General features: G+C 37.8%; 2 protein-coding genes across 3 annotated transcripts in view; one reads left to right on the forward strand and one right to left on the reverse strand.

The window, feature by feature from the left end:
- Window positions 1-3,528, forward strand: cd44a (CD44 molecule (IN blood group) a). Its single transcript, XM_085275716.1, has 5 exons — window positions 1-167; window positions 1,444-2,235; window positions 2,329-2,391; window positions 2,481-2,559; window positions 2,649-3,528. Exons 1-5 carry the CDS (start codon window positions 95-97, stop codon window positions 2,824-2,826), a joined length of 1,185 nt encoding a protein of 394 aa, XP_085131842.1. The 5' UTR covers window positions 1-94; the 3' UTR covers window positions 2,827-3,528.
- slc1a2a (solute carrier family 1 member 2a) overlaps window positions 2,198-18,843 on the reverse strand; it is a 27,400-nt gene continuing 10,754 nt past the window's right edge. For both annotated transcript variants that reach the window (XM_085275714.1, XM_085275715.1), the window contains exons 3-11: window positions 17,184-17,336; window positions 13,163-13,413; window positions 12,959-13,067; window positions 12,229-12,355; window positions 11,016-11,249; window positions 10,103-10,297; window positions 9,531-9,665; window positions 6,853-7,063; window positions 2,198-5,944 (exon numbers count right to left, since the gene is read on the reverse strand). In XM_085275714.1, the coding sequence (XP_085131840.1) occupies window positions 5,873-5,944; window positions 6,853-7,063; window positions 9,531-9,665; window positions 10,103-10,297; window positions 11,016-11,249; window positions 12,229-12,355; window positions 12,959-13,067; window positions 13,163-13,413; window positions 17,184-17,336 (1,487 nt within the window). In that variant the 3' untranslated portion in view covers window positions 2,198-5,872. The remainder of the gene's footprint in view (window positions 5,945-6,852; window positions 7,064-9,530; window positions 9,666-10,102; window positions 10,298-11,015; window positions 11,250-12,228; window positions 12,356-12,958; window positions 13,068-13,162; window positions 13,414-17,183; window positions 17,337-18,843) is intronic.

An 18,843-nucleotide genomic window follows, 5' to 3' on the forward strand; every position in this document is an offset into this window, starting at 1 on the left:
ATTTATCTGGCTCAAAGTATCAGTTCATTGTGCAATATAGTTCCAGCTGACTCTTAGTTACTTCCAATCCTTGATTTTAGCACCTTTCTCTATTATGAAGATGAGGAATCTTCTTTTGGGAGTTCTTCTGGGACTCCTTGCTGCTGTTCATTCAACACCTGTTAATAGTAAGTGGTATTTTTTTTAATAAGTATTGTAGTAAATTGTTTTTAGCAGAATTTTCAGCTTTTTTATTTCAATGTGGATTTGTCTTTGATAGTTAAACTGTAAAAACAACCACAACAAAGCTATTTATTAATTGATGATGAATGATGCTGTATAAAAAAGATTCCATCGCAAGATTTAGGAGCAAAGGGTGTTCTGTCTCAGACAAAGTAATTCCTTTATATCAACTGAAAGTTCACCACTTCCTGTCGAGCCTTTCTCTTTACCCCGTGAGTCAGCACTCTCCTGCTACTACCTAAATCTCTTTATATTTGAAGTATGGCACTTCCTTAACGAGTCACATTTCATTGTTAGTGCACAGGTCTCATTGGCAGAGCTCAATTAAACACAGAAGTCTTTGTGAAATGTTCTGTTCCAGGAGGTGCATTAATGAATTTGTCTTGAAACCAAAGATCAGCGAAGAGCTGTTACACATGTAATCTCATAGGGAACACCAGAGCTGAATGTGACTGGGTGGAGATGTGTGATTTGAGCTGAGCCGCTTTCTTTCATTCATCCTTCCTTTCTTTCTGTATAAATCTAAACTATACATCGTTTCATTGGTTTACTTACACTATTCCATCAGTGTATAAGTGGCATTTAACAACATAAAGCATTTTAAATATGGGCTACAAGGTTAAGGGGGACCTTTGGTAGTAGAACTGCTAACAACTCAATTCATGCTCCAAGATACTGCTAATGTAAGGTCTACTTGAAAAATACCAAGTAGTTGTAGATGTCAGGTAAATATAAGAATGAATTAACTTATAAAGTATCTTAAAATAGAAATATTTGAGAAAAGAAGCAATTAAATAAAAATTTAAATGTTTTCTATTTACCAGCGATTATAATGGTTTACCAGAAGATATGTGACTTCCTTCCTTTGTGACACAAAATCCTAACAATGGCTTAATACTTTTTGAAAGACAGAAAGCAGTTATGTTGGCCTGGTTTATTTGGCGTGGTATTAAAACTGATGCTTTGATGGAGCTGTCTCTCTTTTGTTAACACACTAATACACGAATAGTCACCTAGGTTAATTATTACTGTCTCTCACCACACCTTATCAAAGCGGGTCACATAACAAGCTAACACAAGACTTTGGGCTGAAGCAACATAAGCTCTGTGTGGTCCTTTTGTGTTTAACAAAGCTTGGTAACTTTCCTCCCTACTCATTTCAGAGCCAGTAGGTAAACACTTAAGATGATACATGGATTTTTTCCTTTTTCTTTGTCCTAGCTGTGACCCAGAACCCTGCCAACCCTGATGCAGGCTTTCTTGAGGATGCCATGACGGAGGGGTTCATTGTTGGTCCATCGCCTACGCTTACAACTGAAACACCCAAAATAAGTGCCACAGTTCAAGCATCACAGACACCGGTTTACAACTCTGAAGATATGACCGAAGGAAGTGCTGCTGGAAAGATCAGTGACATCTTAACAACGTCCATCTCACCTCATGAAACCACAACGCTGAGTATTTCAAATGCTCAGACCTCTGGATTCATAGAGAGTGCCGTGAATGATGGCAGTGGTTTAGGAGAGAACAGTGACGAATCACCGATCGCCTTCACACTCGATACCACAACAACGAATGCCACAAATGCACCGACTTCTAACTCCACAGACAGTTACATGTTTGAGGGGAGTGCTGTCGAATCAACAATACCCATCGCACTTGATACCACAACAGCAACGCATGCTCCGACGTCGGACTTCACAGAGCATTACATGTTAAAGGGGAGAGGTTCAGGATATACCTCACCTTCCCTCTTTAGCCATACCACCACAACATCAGTGACAAGTGAAGACCAGTCAATCAACACTTCAAACAACAACGTCTTCTCGCAAACTACTGATCCTACTGTCTCTACCAGTGACGTCACAACAAACCCGGATTCTGGTTCAGGGTCTGAACTGGTTTCTAAAAGCACCACTATGACATCTGGCTCGAGTGTAGAAACTAGCACTGTATCATCAATACTATCAAAACAAAATCGAAATTTTCAGCATCGGGAGAACATTAATAAAGGTAAATATTTTGTAATTAACAATAAGTACCTGTATGTTAAATTGTTGTGGTGTATATGGAGGGGTTTACAATTCTATTTTTATGTGCAATTAGCACCACAGACACAGACGCAGACGACAAACACTGAAACGACACACAAAGGACACGTTACACCTGGTGAGTCAGACAAAAACCACACTTCTGCACAATTAATACATGAATAACACTCATTCCACCTTTATAACACACCTCTCCCATATGACCAGATTGGATCATCATCCTTGGCTTTATCGTTGGTGTTGCAGCACTTGTAATACTCTGTGTTGCCATCGCAACCAGACACAAGTAAGACTCATATGTCAGAGAAACGAACAACATATCTGAGTAGATCTTCTCAAAGCACAGAATTTTAATTAATGTTTTTTATGTTGCAGGTGGAATGGACCAAACCAGGCAAATCTGACAGTGGCTTCAAATAACCTCTCGAACCAGAAGAGGGAGCGAGAGATGGAGACTTTCCTGCCTAATGAGAAACCCAAGGAGAATGGACATTCAGGGGAGTACACTGTCATTCCCCTGGAAGATGTTCCAGAAAATGGTCCCTCATACTGAGATCCAGAAACAAACCCTCTGAAAAACAGAACCGTGAGACTGTGTTTCAAGCACAATAATTTAAAAGAGGAACAAAATTGTCCAAACTGCGGAGCAAAAGGGGATTTGTGGACTCTCACACCTCTGATTCCTGTCTGAATGACAACAATATGTCTTTTCTTTTTTCCCCCACTGACTTTGAAAAACTTTGATGACACCTTTATAGCTGCAGTAAATTTTGATTAGTCTATTTATTGCATTATTACGTTTTTTTTCTTTCTTTTTAAATTTTTAAATTATGTGTTGGTCAGGTAAAGTGTGGTAATGTCATTTATTTCAAATGGAGCTAAACTCTCTACAGTGTTTTTTTCCCAGTTTTTCTTTGTAATTCACGTGGTTTCCTTTTTTCCAGCTGGCCTTTTTTTTTTTTTTTTTGTTAAAAGTGTCATTTGTTACAAAGCTATTTTCTGTAATAATCTTATTGAAGACTGTGTTGTGGACTGTAACTTATATTAAGCTGCTCTGTTGTTTTTTTTGTGGAATCTTGGAGTACTGAATGGTACTCAGGTCACTGAGTCTAGTTCCTCTTGAGAGCCTGCACAGCACTTCAGCAGTGGTAACATGCACTTACTGAACATTCATATGCTGTACTGCATCCTGCCTCCTATGAGGAATAATCACAATGGTAGCTCATCAATAAACATTTATTTGCTTACAATAATCTTTACACACATGCATTGAAACATTTATACACTTTCGGTCCATTTTTCAGACGAATATTTTTGCTCTTGTGATGTGATGGTGAAGCACAAATCCCTTCACTCTTACTTCCATTTAGCCAGTCAGAGCTTAGCATGATCATGAATGTCAGACACAAGAAAATATTTAATGCATTCTCAGACAGACATGTGTACAGAATCCCAAACAAAGATACAAAATAGGAGTTTAATCATCTAAAGATGGTACAAGTCTTACATCTTTATAGAAAACACTTGCTATGGTAGGCCAGTTGACTAATAACATATCATCAACTAAAACAATGACCAATAATAAATTAAAGAAATGGAGAAGCATAAAGAAAATCAGTGACAAATGACTGGCTTACTGCAGTCTTTCCCTTTAGAGATACCCATATTCTCACATACTGAAAAACCCCCATAAGCTTGCTCAGAACCCTTAAGCAACCAAATATGCAGTGGGTCAGTAACAATTTGTACCCACACTGACAAATAGTGGACTTTTTTCCCAGAAAACAATTTGCAATCTTTCTTAAAAACAAACACATGTAATGGATTCTTTGTTAATGAATAACCCTAAGGTCACAACCTATTGAGATAACTAATGGCCCGTTAAATAAATAAATTAGCATTGTTCTAGCATAACTGCAAAGTTGTATATCATTATGGTCATTATATAAATTTTTTAAATAGCAAAAACCATTATGATGACAAAAATATCAAGTCTATACATTTGATTTGTACACTTTTTACCTAAAGAGAGTATATACACAAAGTGCAAGCAGGCACTTTTATTTATATATATATATTTATATAAGCTTCTGCTTATATGAAAAAGAAATGAATAATCCAGTTTCATCTAGTTTTGAACACCAGAGTGAAACTCACAAACATGTACATACTGAGCCAACATCCAATGACCTTGTTGTTACAGCGTCAGATTTATGCGAGTGCTGGAGGCAGAATTTAGTGTGCACTTGCTAAACAGACGTGACCATAGCTAATTAACTGTAGGTGTAATTACAAGCTTGTTATTTCTATCTAAATCTGTTTTGTAGATGCTACAAAACCTTGTGAAGAAGGCCCAGCCATCCTCACTCACAAAACTTCTGTTACTCTTTTCTATTCTAGCACGACAATCCATACTAGCTTTCATCCAGAAATGCTTCAGTGATCATGATCATACTAACTGCACTCTGCAGGTGACATCATCAAGGCAAGGTTGTCATATAGTAAAGAAATAAACGGTTTGAAATAAAACACTGGACAATGCACTGGTCTGTTGAGAGTTTGAGAGACATCCCCACTTCTTCTCATTAAACCTCCAGTTTTTTGTTCCTTTTCTTTTCGTTAATCTCCCCCACTCTCTGTCAGAAACACACTCGTACACACATGATTTCTAGGACACAGCAGACTTTTGATTATTAACAGAAACTCAGTTATCCATACATTAAGGACATACATACAAAAAACAAAGAAATAAACATATGGATAAATAACTGGGAGGACACCCTTTATGTAATCTATTTGAGCTTTACTCTCAGCAACACATTCTGTACTTTGTGTTGCTACATTTAGAGGCCACGCTCTCTGCTTTTAAATCCTAATCTTCACTTATCAGCTCTGACCTTGTGTGTGACATCAGGGAATAATCCCATGAGCTGAACAGTCAAAGGTGATTCAAGGTTTAACTGCCATGACCTTTCTCTGCAATTCAACAACAAGACACTCTTTGCTTTGGTTTCTTTTCTTTTCTTTGCCATAAGCTTACAAATTGTGAAACCGCTGATGGTATCAACAATTCAGCAATAAAATCTGTCAGATTCTGATGCCTTTTATATCACATGCTCCTCGTATATAAGTTAAGCAGCAAGGCCATCAGTCACACACCCTCCTTTAAGCTACAAAGAAAATGGTTTGGTACAAAAGAAACATGACATGTTGCACAGAGTAGAAGAATTTGTTTGCGTTGACAGGACAGGTAGCTTGCAGCAGCACCAAGTAAGGCCCTGAGTGTTGTCAACTGAATGTTGTCTCTACAAGTGCATGGAAGTTTATTACAGTTTGTGCAGAAGTTATACAAACACAAGATCTGATCTAGGGTGAAGATTTGATCCATTCAGTTACCCAGATGGATAAAGGTATTTTCAAAATCTGTCCGACTCCTGTTAACCTCCCCTTAATGCTTTCTTTTCTTTTCTTTTCTTTTCTTTTCTTTTATGTCTTCTTCTTAATATGATTGCTTTTTGTCGTCGCTTGTATTTTTGCAGTTGTGTCGGCAGAAGGTAAAAGTAATACTCATGTAAGGTGCAGCGGCATCTGAATCTGCTTTACCCGCATTTCCATGGGTCTTCCTCAACAAGAGAGAATTCTGCAGTGTTGCCATTTTTGCCCATGGTGACCTGTAAGCAATTATCAAGAACAACTAACTGTTGTGACCAAGGCACTGTTACTGACAGACTGTCAGTGGTTGGGAGCAGAGAAACCATTGCTTCATTACATGTTGGCCATTGACCTTGGGGCTGAGTTTAGTTAGTCCCCGACAGACAAAAACACGTTGTCATGCAGTGATAGACAAGTACATTAAGTCATTTTTCCAGAGTTGGCCATGTATTTAATGGATTCTCTCCCCAACCAAATTACAATAATGATATTCATCACTATACAGGCAATGAACGTGAATAAATTTTTTTTTCTGTTGTTTGTTTAGAAATCTAGCTACAGTATAGACAGGAGGCATGAAACAGGCATTTCTTAAATGAATGCATCACTTTGGATGATTGATGATGATATGGAAAAAACAGCAGTCTTTATGTATACCACTGGCTAAAATCACTTTGAAAATATGGTTAAAAATGTAAGAACTAATAATTTGGTCAGGGCTACCATAAATACATGTCCAATTAAGTAAGCAAATGAAATAAAACAGAAAAATATGCCACATGTACGAGACAATGAATTAGATTAGTGTTGAGCCTTTAAAATAAACTGATTCAGTTTTTATAAACAATAAGAACAATGTATGATGTAGAAGTGAACAAATTTTGATAAACCTGGTATCACAAAAACTGCTTTTTCATATGATCAACAGGTGAATAAATAAATATAAAAAAAATATTTATTTAGCTTTTCACCACTTTAAAGATGACATTTTTCAGTCAAGAATGACTTTTACTATTCACACAGACACCAATATGCCAACATAGGAAGCCACAGAGAAAAGAGTAACAGACACAAAAAGAAAGACAAACACACAGCTGGGAAGGATGCGCTACATACAGGTCTCTATGTCCGTTAACGTGAAATGTACCTTGCAGTCGTCTATCAACACTGAGTTGTGGTGAGCGTACATATTCTGGTTGGTGTTATTTTCAAAGAACGATTGTGTCTTTGCCATCTCAAAGTCGTCCATCCGGACCTGCTGGGCGTCAAAGGAGTCAAGCTCATCTTTGGAAAGGTGGTACACGATGCCTGCTCCATAGGAGTCTCCAACCACATTAACAGAGGTACGGAAACGATCCCTACATGTTAAAAAAAACAAAAAGAAAAAAGCACTAGATGAATAAAAACACCATCCATGCATGCATCCATCAATTGTCTACTGCTTATTTGGGGCCAGGTTGTGGGGACAGCAATCTAAGCAGTGACACTCATATCTCCCTCTCCCCAGCTACCTCCTTCAGTTCTGGGGGAACACCGAGGCATATACAGGCCTGGGTCTACCCTGGTGCCTCCCTCGGTCCTCACCCAGGAGATGCCCAGGAGGTATCCTTGTCAGCTCAAATCACCTCAGCTGGCTCATTCTCGAGGAGTAGCAGCTCTACTCCGAGCCCCTCCTGAATGACTGAACCAGCCAGCCTTCATAGAAAGCTCATTTCCTTACTTGTATTTGTGATCTCAGTGTTTGTGACAATCCAGAGCTTGTGACCACAGGTGAAAGTTGGGACGTAGAGCAAATGATAAATCTATAGTTTTGCTTTTATGCTCAGCTCTCGCTTCACAACAATGGACTGTTACAGCAGCACCAATTAGTTTGTCAAATTTCTGCTCCTCTCTCCCACCACTTGTGAACAATACTCCAAGATTCTTAAAATACTCCATTCCTTACATAAAATCACTTTATTTTGTTTTTAGGGAGTTTTAAATGATGATTCATTTTATCAAGGGAAAAAAGCTAAACCTAAACCTAATTTGGCCTCTATGAAAACATAACAATTCCCCTTGCTAAATCATGAATTAAATGTGATTAACCACATTTTTGGTAAAGCAGGGTTCAGTTTCACTAGTCAAACCGAGGCCTTATTCCTGCCACTCCTGATAAATCAAGAAAGCTCATAAATAAAAGCCATGATATAAAGAAGCAACTTAGAAACAAAGTCACTGACACCTATCAAGAGTTCCAAAGCCATCTCTAAGGCTTTGGGACTTCAGTAAACCAGAGTCAGAGTCATTATCCACAAATGGAGAAGACTTGGAACAGTGCTGAAGCTTCCCAGGAGTGGCGGGCTGACCATAATTACCCCAAGAGTGCATCAACCACTCTCTCAGGAGGTCATAAAAGAACCCAGAGCAACAGCTAAAGGACTACAGTCTTCATATGCCTCAGTTAAGGACATAGTTCAAGTTGCAACAGTGAAAAAAAGGCAAAAATGCCATACATGGGAGAGTTCCAAGGCGAAAAACGCCTGCTGACCAAAGACAACATAAAAATCATCTTGATGGAGACTTAAGAGAAAATATTCTGTGGACTGATGAGATGAAAGTCTTTGGAAGCTTTGAATCCCATTGCATCTGATATAAAACTAACACAGCATTTCATAACGAGAGCATCATACCAACAGTTAAACATGGTGGTGGAGGTGGTAGTTTGATGGCCTGGGGCAGCTTTGTTGCTTCAGGACCTGGACAACATGTCATAACTGAACCATGAATTCTGCTCTCTACCAGAAAAAACAGGAGGAGAACGTATGGTCCATCAGTTCATGCCCTGAAGCTCAAGCTACCTTGAGCAGCACCTCTGAATAGCTAAAAAAAAAGAAAGAAAACAACCTCTGAATGCAAAATGAAGGCTCTGGAGTGGCCTAGTCAAAGTCTGGACTCTTTAGATGCATTTAGATGCTTTGAAATGATCTTAAACAGGCGGTTTATGCTCAAAAACCATCCACTATAGCTGAATTAAAATAATTCTACAGGGAAGAGAGGGCCAAAATTCCTCCAAGGCAATGTGAAAGACTCTTGCTGTCAAGGGTGGCAAAGCCAGTTATTAGGTTTAGGTAGGTAGGTAGGTAGATTTGGATAGCTTTTTTCTTCTTAATAAATGAAAGATCATTTTAAAACTAAACTTTTACTCCAGTTATCTTTGTTTAAATTTGTTAAAGATTTGAAATGCTGAAGTGTGACAAATCCCCCCAAAACAAACAAACAAACAAACAAACAAACAAACAAACAAACAAACAAACAAACAAACAAACAAACAAACAAACAAACAAACAAACAAACAAACAAACAAACAAACAAACAAAAAAGATCTAAGGAAAGGGGAAAATACTTTTTCATGGAGCAAATGTGTAGGTGCTAGAACTTTAGACATTTACTGTGGTTATGTGTTTTCTGAAACAATACAAATATTTCACTGTGTGACTCAATTAAATGGTTTTTCATTAAAGAACTTAAAACCATAACAACCACAGTTATAACAGTGATTACACATGTTAGAGGCCAGTAAAACAGGCACTCTACTCTTTTAATATTAGCAAAAATGTGTACATACAAATAAAATGATTACTTTAGCACATATGCTTGGGAAATTTACAAAAAAAAAAGATTACTTATTTGACTACACGTGATAATATATAGCGGGAAGGATTTGTCCTTATTATTGTAACATCTAAAACTGCTTACATAAAATTTAAAAAGTAAGAACATTGAATGGTGTTAGAATATGTCTGCATGCTTTTGTCATGATAGCAGTGTTGATGTGGCGCTCACAGAAGCCAGTCGACAGCAACCAGGAGGCTGATGTCCTGAGTGGGCAGCCCTACTGCTGTTAGGATCAGAAGCATGGTCACAAGTCCAGCACTCGGGATACTAGCTGCTCCAACACTGGCCAAGGTAGCTGTCATGCTAAATAGGAGAAATTTTCAAGTGTAAGGTTTTAATACACACACATCCTTACTATCTGTACACAGCTAACACCCTATACTATCTCTACAAAAGGTTTTATGATGACAAAAGTATTTTGATAACTAAGTATTGAAACTGGGAACTGTAAGAGTGTACACTGTCTAAGTAAATTTAAACCACAACCTTATTCTACACAATGACTTTTCCTGTAAAGTGAAGAGGGATAATGCAATAAAAGAAATAATGTGTTTTAGTAATTTGGACACCATGTCCATAGGACAAGCTTTTGCAAGAGTGTGGACGTTCTCCCCTGTCTCCCCAGTTTGGGTTGAGAAATGGTGACTGTGTAGGCTACAGCATGACTGACAATGCTTTTATACTAATCAAAGAACAGAGGGACTCCTTGTGTCCTATGGATAGGAGGACTGTAGGCTTACCTTACGGTAACAATCTGGCCCCAGTCGAGGCTGATGCCATTCATCTGAGCGATGAAGATGGCAGCAACAGCCTCATAAAGTGCTGTGCCATCCATATTGATTGTAGCTCCCACCGGGAGGACAAAGCGTGTCACTCTCTTGTCAATGCCCAGGTTTTCCTCTAAGCATCTGAACGTAACAGGCAAGGTACCAGCACTGTGGCAAATAAAACAAGACGAAGCTTGTTAATATGACATGAGAATGAGATTCAGCTTGGAAATTGTGCACCCAATTTGACACTATAAACGTGTAGGAATAAAGAACTCTGCAACAAATAATAGACTGTCTGTTGAGAATTAATTTGCCTGAATCACTCTTTATATTCCATTGATTTTTAAATTTAATTGCATCATTCTTCCATTCAAAATGAAAATAATTTACTCCAAACTATGGTAATTTGATTCATATAAGGTCTTTCAGGCGTTTTACTTTTGAAAACAATCAAAAACTTTAACTTGTTTGAATTTAAGACAGAATATCATAGAAATAACCACAGCTGTGACTCCAAACTTGCGTGGCTTCTTTCTTCTAAGGTTGTGGAATGGTGAGCTGGAAGGAACTGGGAAAAAGCTGAGCTCACCTCTGTAGAGGGAAGCGTGTATCTGGTGCCATTAATAAAACATGGAGATATTCCATGTGGAGGCAAAGTGAGAAAGTGTTGCTAGCAAGCTAATTCCATAGTTATCACTCCAAAAAAACGGTTGCCCTGATTATTTAGCATCTGTGATGGAGTATTTATAAAAGTATTTATAAAAGCATATATCACATTGAAAAACAAAGCCTGATTTCTAGACAGGGATACTGTGGTCCTCTGAGGGTCAAGGAGTCTGAATTCTACAATGTTCAACACAAACAGATGCAAAATTCCCCATACCTGGACGCTGTTCCCAGTGCCGTGACCCAAGCCTGGAATATTCCCATGAAGAACTTGTAGGGGTCTTCTTTTACTATTATAAAATATATCAGTGGAAGAAAAATTCCTCCATGTATGATAAGGCCCACTATCACAGTAACCATGTACATTCCCAGTTGTCTTGCAACCACCTCCAAGTCAGCAATAGAGATGATTTTTCCACAGATGAGGCAAGCAATACCAACAGGGGAATACCTGAAGACAGAGTGTGTATTTTGGTTACAAATATGTCAGGCACAGGAAAATATAATATATAGCATTCATGTCTGTGAAGGTTCTCAGTCATCCAGGTCATTGTAGTCAAATGAGCTTGCAAAGAAAAGCGTCTGGACTTCTTTAAGTTGCTTGAAGACGTTTCACCTCTCATCCGAGAAGCTTCTTCAGTTCTAAGGTCAAATGGTGGAGAGTCTGGTGAGATATCTGGGACTTTCCACCATTTGACCTTAGAACTGAAGAAGCTTCTCGGATGAGAGGTGAAACGTCTTCAAGCAACTTAAAGAAGTCCAGACGCTTTTCTTTGCAAGCTCCTTTGACTATATAGCATTCAGCTTAGATCCTACAACAAGTTGCTTCATGCTGTACACACATATATGTATATATATATATATATATATATATATATATATATATAAAAGAGAATAAATTGTTAGGAATAGGCAACACAGTTTTGCTTTGATTTAGCAGCATGTTGTTATTCAAGTGGTTTGATAGTGTACAAGGCAAGGCAAGGCAAGGCAAGGCAAGGCAAGTTTATTTGTATAGCACAATTCAACAACAAGGTGATTCAAAGTGCTTTACAGAGACATTAGAAACAAGAACAAATAAAAAGCATGATACAAGGCTCCTGTATTTACTCGAGAGTCTCTTTTCAAGCTTTAATGTTCCCCACAATAGAAGCTTTAGGCCAATCACTGGGCTTTTCAATCCAGATAATGAAAGTATTAAAGAGCAAAAATACTTATTATGGAAACCAACGCAACCTGTTGAAATGCATTAGGAATATCCCTTCAGGGAGTGGCGTTTTAGTGTTGGGGGCTTAAAATGGAGTGGGGTGAACTGCAGGTGGGGGGCATGTACTTTTAAGTTCTGATAGCTTTTTTCTACCTTTTAAAAATTGGGGCCTGCAGCTGTTTTAACCTTGTGTGGAACAGTGCTTGTGATGAACTGAACTTACCACATAATTGCACCAACGAGCTTCATAACAATCTCATTGAGTACGTTGAAAAACTCCAACATTAGCTTGGCCTTTTCGCCCATTTTCCCCATAATAACTCCAAAAGCAACAAAGAATCCAATTAAACCTGTAAGACACGGAATATGATAATTTAGTATAAATTAATAGAAAGTTAATCATTTTACTTGCTCGGAGGAAGAATTATTCAGACATATTACTAGACAGCAAAGCAACATTCTGCTATGTACAATACCTAATTTTAGAATATATAAAGTACATTTGTATGTATTGTAGACTAAATCTAAAGTGACAGGCAACCAATCATTCATTTTAAGTACTGTACAGAATGAAAGGCTGTCCTAGGTGTTGGGAATGTTCAAAATACCAACTAGAGCATTTAGTTATAGCATTAATGAAATGAAATGCAAACTAAATACAAATTAAAGTGTGTAAAGAAAATTCAGCCAATGTAAAGTTATAAGTCTTTCCTAAGTTGGTAATAATGTTAATAAACATGAGCACAATGGAGAGGGAGACACCCTACATTAGGCGCCCCTGGTGAGGAGCTCAAAAATCTGTGTTTGCAGACACAGATGCCAATCGATGCCTTTGTGTTATCTGAATGTTTCCCTTTGATGATGGAACTTTTTTTTTAAACAGAACTTTTGTTTTACATCAGTAACCCTGCTAAGTGATTCCATTTATGCACTGGGCGTGCTTTCAAACCTACCCAGGACATTCATCCCACTCTTGAACTGAAGTGACCTTTTGACTGTGAACTGCGGAGGTGCTCTGGTCCTGTTAGTGGGTACTGGTACTTTGGTGGTTACTGTCTGGATCTGGACAGCAAGCAAAGAAAACAAGAATCAGTTGGAGGAACTGACATGTGAATCACATTTTTGCGGTGGACGAAGACCATCTGTGAAACTCCTACCTGCTGGAAACAGGCCTGCACTAAGTTCTCTGGGAAAAGATTTCGGATGAGATCAAATAAAGCATCCACACTGGACACATCGTCGTTCTTCTTTCCCTGTCCAAGATTGGCCCTAAGCTTGGGGTTCCCGGGATGGATGGCCAGCACCAGGACCACTCCTAGGACAGCCGCAATCACCGTTGTCGACATATAGTACACCATGGCCCTGGTGCCTAGTCGCCCACTGGATTTGGCATCCAAACCAGCTAGTCCTGTTGGCAAAGTATGTTTTACAGGATATAATAATATTTACTCAGAATGACAATAATGAATCAAAATAGGCACTAAGATGTCATTAAATTAATCTGTTTAAATTAATCGGCTACTGTAACCAAATTGCTAAAGTCCTTCCAATAAGAGCAGCATGTGGCATGTGAGCTCTAAAGTCCACTTTCAGATACATTAGGATAACATACAGATGGGAAATAAATCAAGTGATTTAGAAATATTAAGTATGAAGTCCAGCAAGGAGTTAGGTCACAGAATGCCATTAGAACAGCTCAGCTGCGCTGTGACAGTCTCAAACTCTGAACTTGCCAATGATTGATGTTTAAATGAGTGCAGTAAAGAGTGCCATCTAGCATGACATGTTTTCATCATAAGATAAAGGTGAGGACTAAGTAACCTTTTACTGATGGATGCGACTGCGGTGGCAAAATCAGGAGGTGTGTAGGAATAAAGGGTTAATGTTCTTACTGTAAAACTGCCATTTAAGTATGAGCAAACTTACAGTGCTTAACAAATTTATTAAACCAAGTATCATAAAACTAAGAAATCACAAATATTTCAGACATCTGTAAAAAAACACATTTAAAACGTAATAATTATATTGCTATTTGTTAGGCAAACAACAAACTGAATTCGTGTTTTTCTACCCGAATTTGAGCCAAACTTCTCTGAGAAGTCTGACATTATCAAGCATAACATTCAACCAATAAAACTAAAGTTTGCTTTTTAGGAATGGAAGTAAATAAATGCATCTTGATATAAAAAAAATAATGATAATAATCATGTGCTTTACTATTTTCTGTATGTTTACTAAAACACTAACATCAACAAACAAATTATTAGATTTTATAATTAAAAATATAATTTGGATTTAAGAGCATGCACACACTGATGGATTAACCATTATAGAAACATAAAAACTCATTTGATTTATTGGTATTGCTAGTTTAAAGCAGCTGTGGCCATAATAAAAGCACCGTATCAGCAGGGGCGGAGCGTGGGGGTGGCTTACTGGGCTTAAGCCCGGGTTGTTTTGTCAGAAGCCCGGGGTCTTTTGGAGTGTAATTTTTTCATAGATGCCTGGCTGACAACTGTATAAAACAAAAAGTACACACAATATTCGAAGCACATAGTGCACCTGATATTGGTAAGATCTGAGCTCAGGCACTAAGCGACTGAGCGAGGGGGCGGGGCAGCTGCTGCCTGTGTGCGCTGTTGGTGAAACGGAGCCAGCCATACCAAGGAGAGCTTAAGTTTGACCAGGTACCAAAGCAAATCATTCGTACCGTACAAATAATGTAAATATGACGGTGCATCACGAAAGATTGATATCAAACTGATCACTTGACCAATATTACGTTACTTGCTCTTCAAGTGAATCAACAAATGGCGAAATGAAAAGCCGAACAAATGCTATTTTTTTAGAGAGTCTTAGCTTACGTGTGTTTATTTCATATTTTCAGTTCTTACCCTCCCCGACTAAATCGGTTTCAGTTATGTACTGAAATATAAGATTGGACATTAGAGGGTTCTTTCAAAGAAAAAACTCAGGTAAATGTTATTTTATATATTATGCTTTGTATGTTGTTCAGTATATTTCTATGCAAAATAAGAGGGATTTCAGTACACAGCAGGATATTCACATTTGTAACCAGATATTTACATACACTTTAGGGAGAAAACATAAAACATTTTTACTGTACAACATCAATTTAGAGTAAACTTTTGTTTTAGATAAATATTGAAATATATTTTGAATTAGTTAAATGTCAGAATAAAGAGAGACAGAGCTGTCTATTTTTTATCACTTTCATCAAATTTAGGAGTACATATACACTAAGTTTATTGTTAATTAATAAGAAACTCCAGACGATTCCATTCTGAGCTGAAGAAGCTTCTGATAGGTTAGTAGAGTCCATGTGAGTAAATTGGTGGCACAGCTGTGGATGCATATAAGGCAAAACACAGAGTCTGTTTCTTTGACATGGGAAAATCAAGAGATGTCAACCAAAACACCAGGAAAAGAATTGTGGAGCTCCATAAGTGTGGCTCAGTTTGAATACAATTTGGTGCCATTTACAATTAAGAAATACAGATAGTTTCTCTCTTTACTCTTAAAGTTAACAAATATGTTTTTTATATTTATCAATCTAAAAAATAAACATTTAGTCTGATTTGATGTTACAATTATAAAAGTGTTTTGATCTGAAGAGTTTGTAAATATCTGGTTTCAACTGTATATTTGATGATTGTCAGCACAAAGAGGGAGAGAGAGGAACAGAGAGGGAGATGGAGAATGAGGACAGAACAGAGATGAACAAGAGCAGGTGAGACACACATGTTAGTCAAATGGTTGTTTACCAAAAGTATCACCGTATCATAGGTCCTCATGTATCTCGTACCTAGTGTTTCTTTTTAGGTTTGTTATTTTTCAAATTCTATATTTATTAAGTTATGCAGGCTTGTTTGCACAACAAGGCTAAATAATTATATAAACTTTTCTCAATCTAAATAGTGGACTTTGGTAGAATTAAAAAAATAAGTGTAGTGCAGGTCTATGATGATTTTTAGTGCTACTATCATCTAGTTCTGATTCTGGTTCTGTCTTGGTTAAATCCTCGGTAGTCCTGATTTTGAACTGTTGTAGTCCTGTTTTAATTCTGGATCAGTTCTGGGTCTGGTTGAATTGGGGTTTAGTCCTCGTGTCTTGATACAGCCCTGACCTTGTTCTGCCTTGCTGCCTAATTAAAAAACTAGTTTTAGGTGTCCTGCATATGATATATATTTTTCCCTATATGAAGTCATTCTTCTTTGAACAAAACTCAAAACAGAGCCAATTAATCTTTCAGTCATTTCTACCCCCCCCCCCCCCCCCCCCCCCCCCCCAAAAAAAAAAAAAAAAAAAAATCCCACATGCATACTACCCTTTTTGGCTAAGCCCCGGGTGTTTCAACTGTCTGGCTCCGCCTCTGCGTATCAGTCTGAGAGAACACATTTTGCAACTAAAACTAAAACTTAGGGAAACATAACTGCTGTAAATAATGATGGGGTGTACAAAAAAAGACATTGTGCCACAGAACTGAATCTTTTAACTAGAGACTGATACAGTATCAGTTTGCTAGTATTATTTGCTAATATATTGGTCAGCAATATTTAGTTTTCTTAAAAGTAATTTGATATCTCATGTTGTAACCTCAGATATTTTTGAAATGAATAAATATAAAGCTATAACACAACTATAAGGCATAAAAAGGTCAAACACAATCCTATATTACAGTCATTCTGCTCAGCTTGTTAAAAAAACACCTGGCTCACAGGGAACTTACTGTAACTGTGTCTCTATGCTTCACACCAATGCGACTTTCAGCTCTATTTTTTTCTTTGCACAGTAACAGACTGTGGCTCATGCATTCACTAAAAATAGATCCCAGTGTAGAAAAACAGTAACACCTGTGTACTTGTGCAGTATGAAATCAACAAAATCTGTTCTGTGGCTCTTTTTCCTCCCACTGCTCCCCCCCCCCCCCCCCTTTTCTTCTTCTTCTTCTTTTTTTTCTTTTGCCAAAATGTAAAAAAAGCTATTTTAAGATCATTTTTTCCCCAGTTTACCAGGAAAAAAAATACACCCACTCTCACATCTCTGCTGTTGCGACTCAACTCCAAGGTAACAAGTAGCACCGTTGACCTCATTTCACGACAGTTGTCAGCAAATTCAGCAGAACATCGTATGTTCGAGTTACTGTGCCTCACCCACCTGTGACCAGACTGGAAACAACAAGAGGCAAAATAAGCATCTTCAGCATCCTCATTAGGATCTCTCCAGGAAAAGCAATGATCATTATAACATCAGGAGGGAGAGGTGATATGTGCCGCAGAAGCATTCCGGAGATGGAACCCAGAAACACACCTGAGACAACAAATGAAAAAGAAAAAATCAAACACAGAGCCAGTCATTTGTTTAACATCACCTGTCCTCCCACAGTCACTGTGTCATAGTATTACTTGTAGAAAGGTGATAAAGTGTGACAAAGTGTGAAAAATCAGACTTAATAAGGTTGCTTATTTTTCACCTTACAGCAGCTAATAAAGTAATGACACCAAAAATGTTATCACCTTGACTTCAGTCTAAATATTTTTCCAATTACCGTACATCTGTAAAAAGTTTGCAGGGAAAAAGCTCCAAAGGATGACATAAAAGTTACTGAAGCTTGTAAACTATTCTTCTTATACACTGAAATTACGTTTCAAAGTTAGTTCCTACTTTAGCGTTTTGCACGGCAGTCTAAATGCAATACAACCTAGGCTGTCATGGCTGCCTGCTAGTTTAACATCAAGAAAGAAGCTGTGAACATTTATGCATTTAAATGGCACTCAGGAGCACACAGTGAGAGCACTGATAGAGCAAGAATTAAAAAGGGAAAAAAATATTGGCTGCTTTTTTTACATTGAGTGGAGGGGATTTTTTTCCCTCTTTTTCCCCAAAGGTGATTTTCTTCTAGAAATGCAGTAAAGGTCAACTGCAGCTGCTTCACTGGTCGGAGCCAGGTGTTGCCATTCTCCCCTGACTGCGTAACCTCGGGGCACACGATGAGAAACACCTGCCTCTTATCTGCGCTAACAGCTGATCAGATGTGGGATCAACAACAGGAGGTTCCATTGAATAGAATTGTATTTATTTATTTAATAGGAAAGGTATTGATTTGTTTAGTTGGATTTTGTACTAAGAAGGTCAATAGACTCTGTGTACTTTAATGGGGACTTCTAATCAGAAAATATCTGTGAATGACGTTAACATGGCACCGTGCTTGCGGCGTCTCTTGTTTGTTTAGTTGTTTTTCAATATTTTCTTTTTGCCTAAAATTTCCTTTACAGATTGTTCTCAAAAAGTGCACAGTACAGTTTACGATAGTTCCATTTACACAACACAAAGCTTTTGCAGCATGAGGAGAACAGTGATGGCTATGACAGTCGAAATATCCTATAGCTTTTTTTTTTTAAATATTCTTCCATCACGCACCAAAACATTGGTCTCATAAGAAAAATGGAAGGAAGAAGTTCCTTCTGTACTCTCTGGGCAGCGTTTGGCAGTTGACACACAGTGATGGATTGGTATGTCGACATACCTTGCATGATGATCCAGATGAATCTAAGTTTGTGTAAATACCATCATGATGATTACACTACCTATATGTATTTTAATAAGTTCCCTGTCATAGAAGAGCCCAATAAAACAGACTGGAAAAAAAAAGATCTGATAACATTTTATTAACCTGGCATCATACCTTACAGGATGTGAGGCTTTATTTGCTTTTATTTATTTATTTATTTATTTATTTATAGGGTCACTTCACAGGCTATAACAACTGCTGGAAACTCAATCCTCATTGCAGATTTCTATCGTTGCCCTCCTGCTG

The sequence above is a fragment of the Mchenga conophoros genome, linkage group LG1, assembly GCF_057382185.1.
Source record: "Mchenga conophoros isolate Kocher_MC1m ecotype Shallow Benthic linkage group LG1, M_conophoros_male_GT1.1, whole genome shotgun sequence".
Classification (NCBI taxonomy): domain Eukaryota; kingdom Metazoa; phylum Chordata; class Actinopteri; order Cichliformes; family Cichlidae; genus Mchenga; species Mchenga conophoros.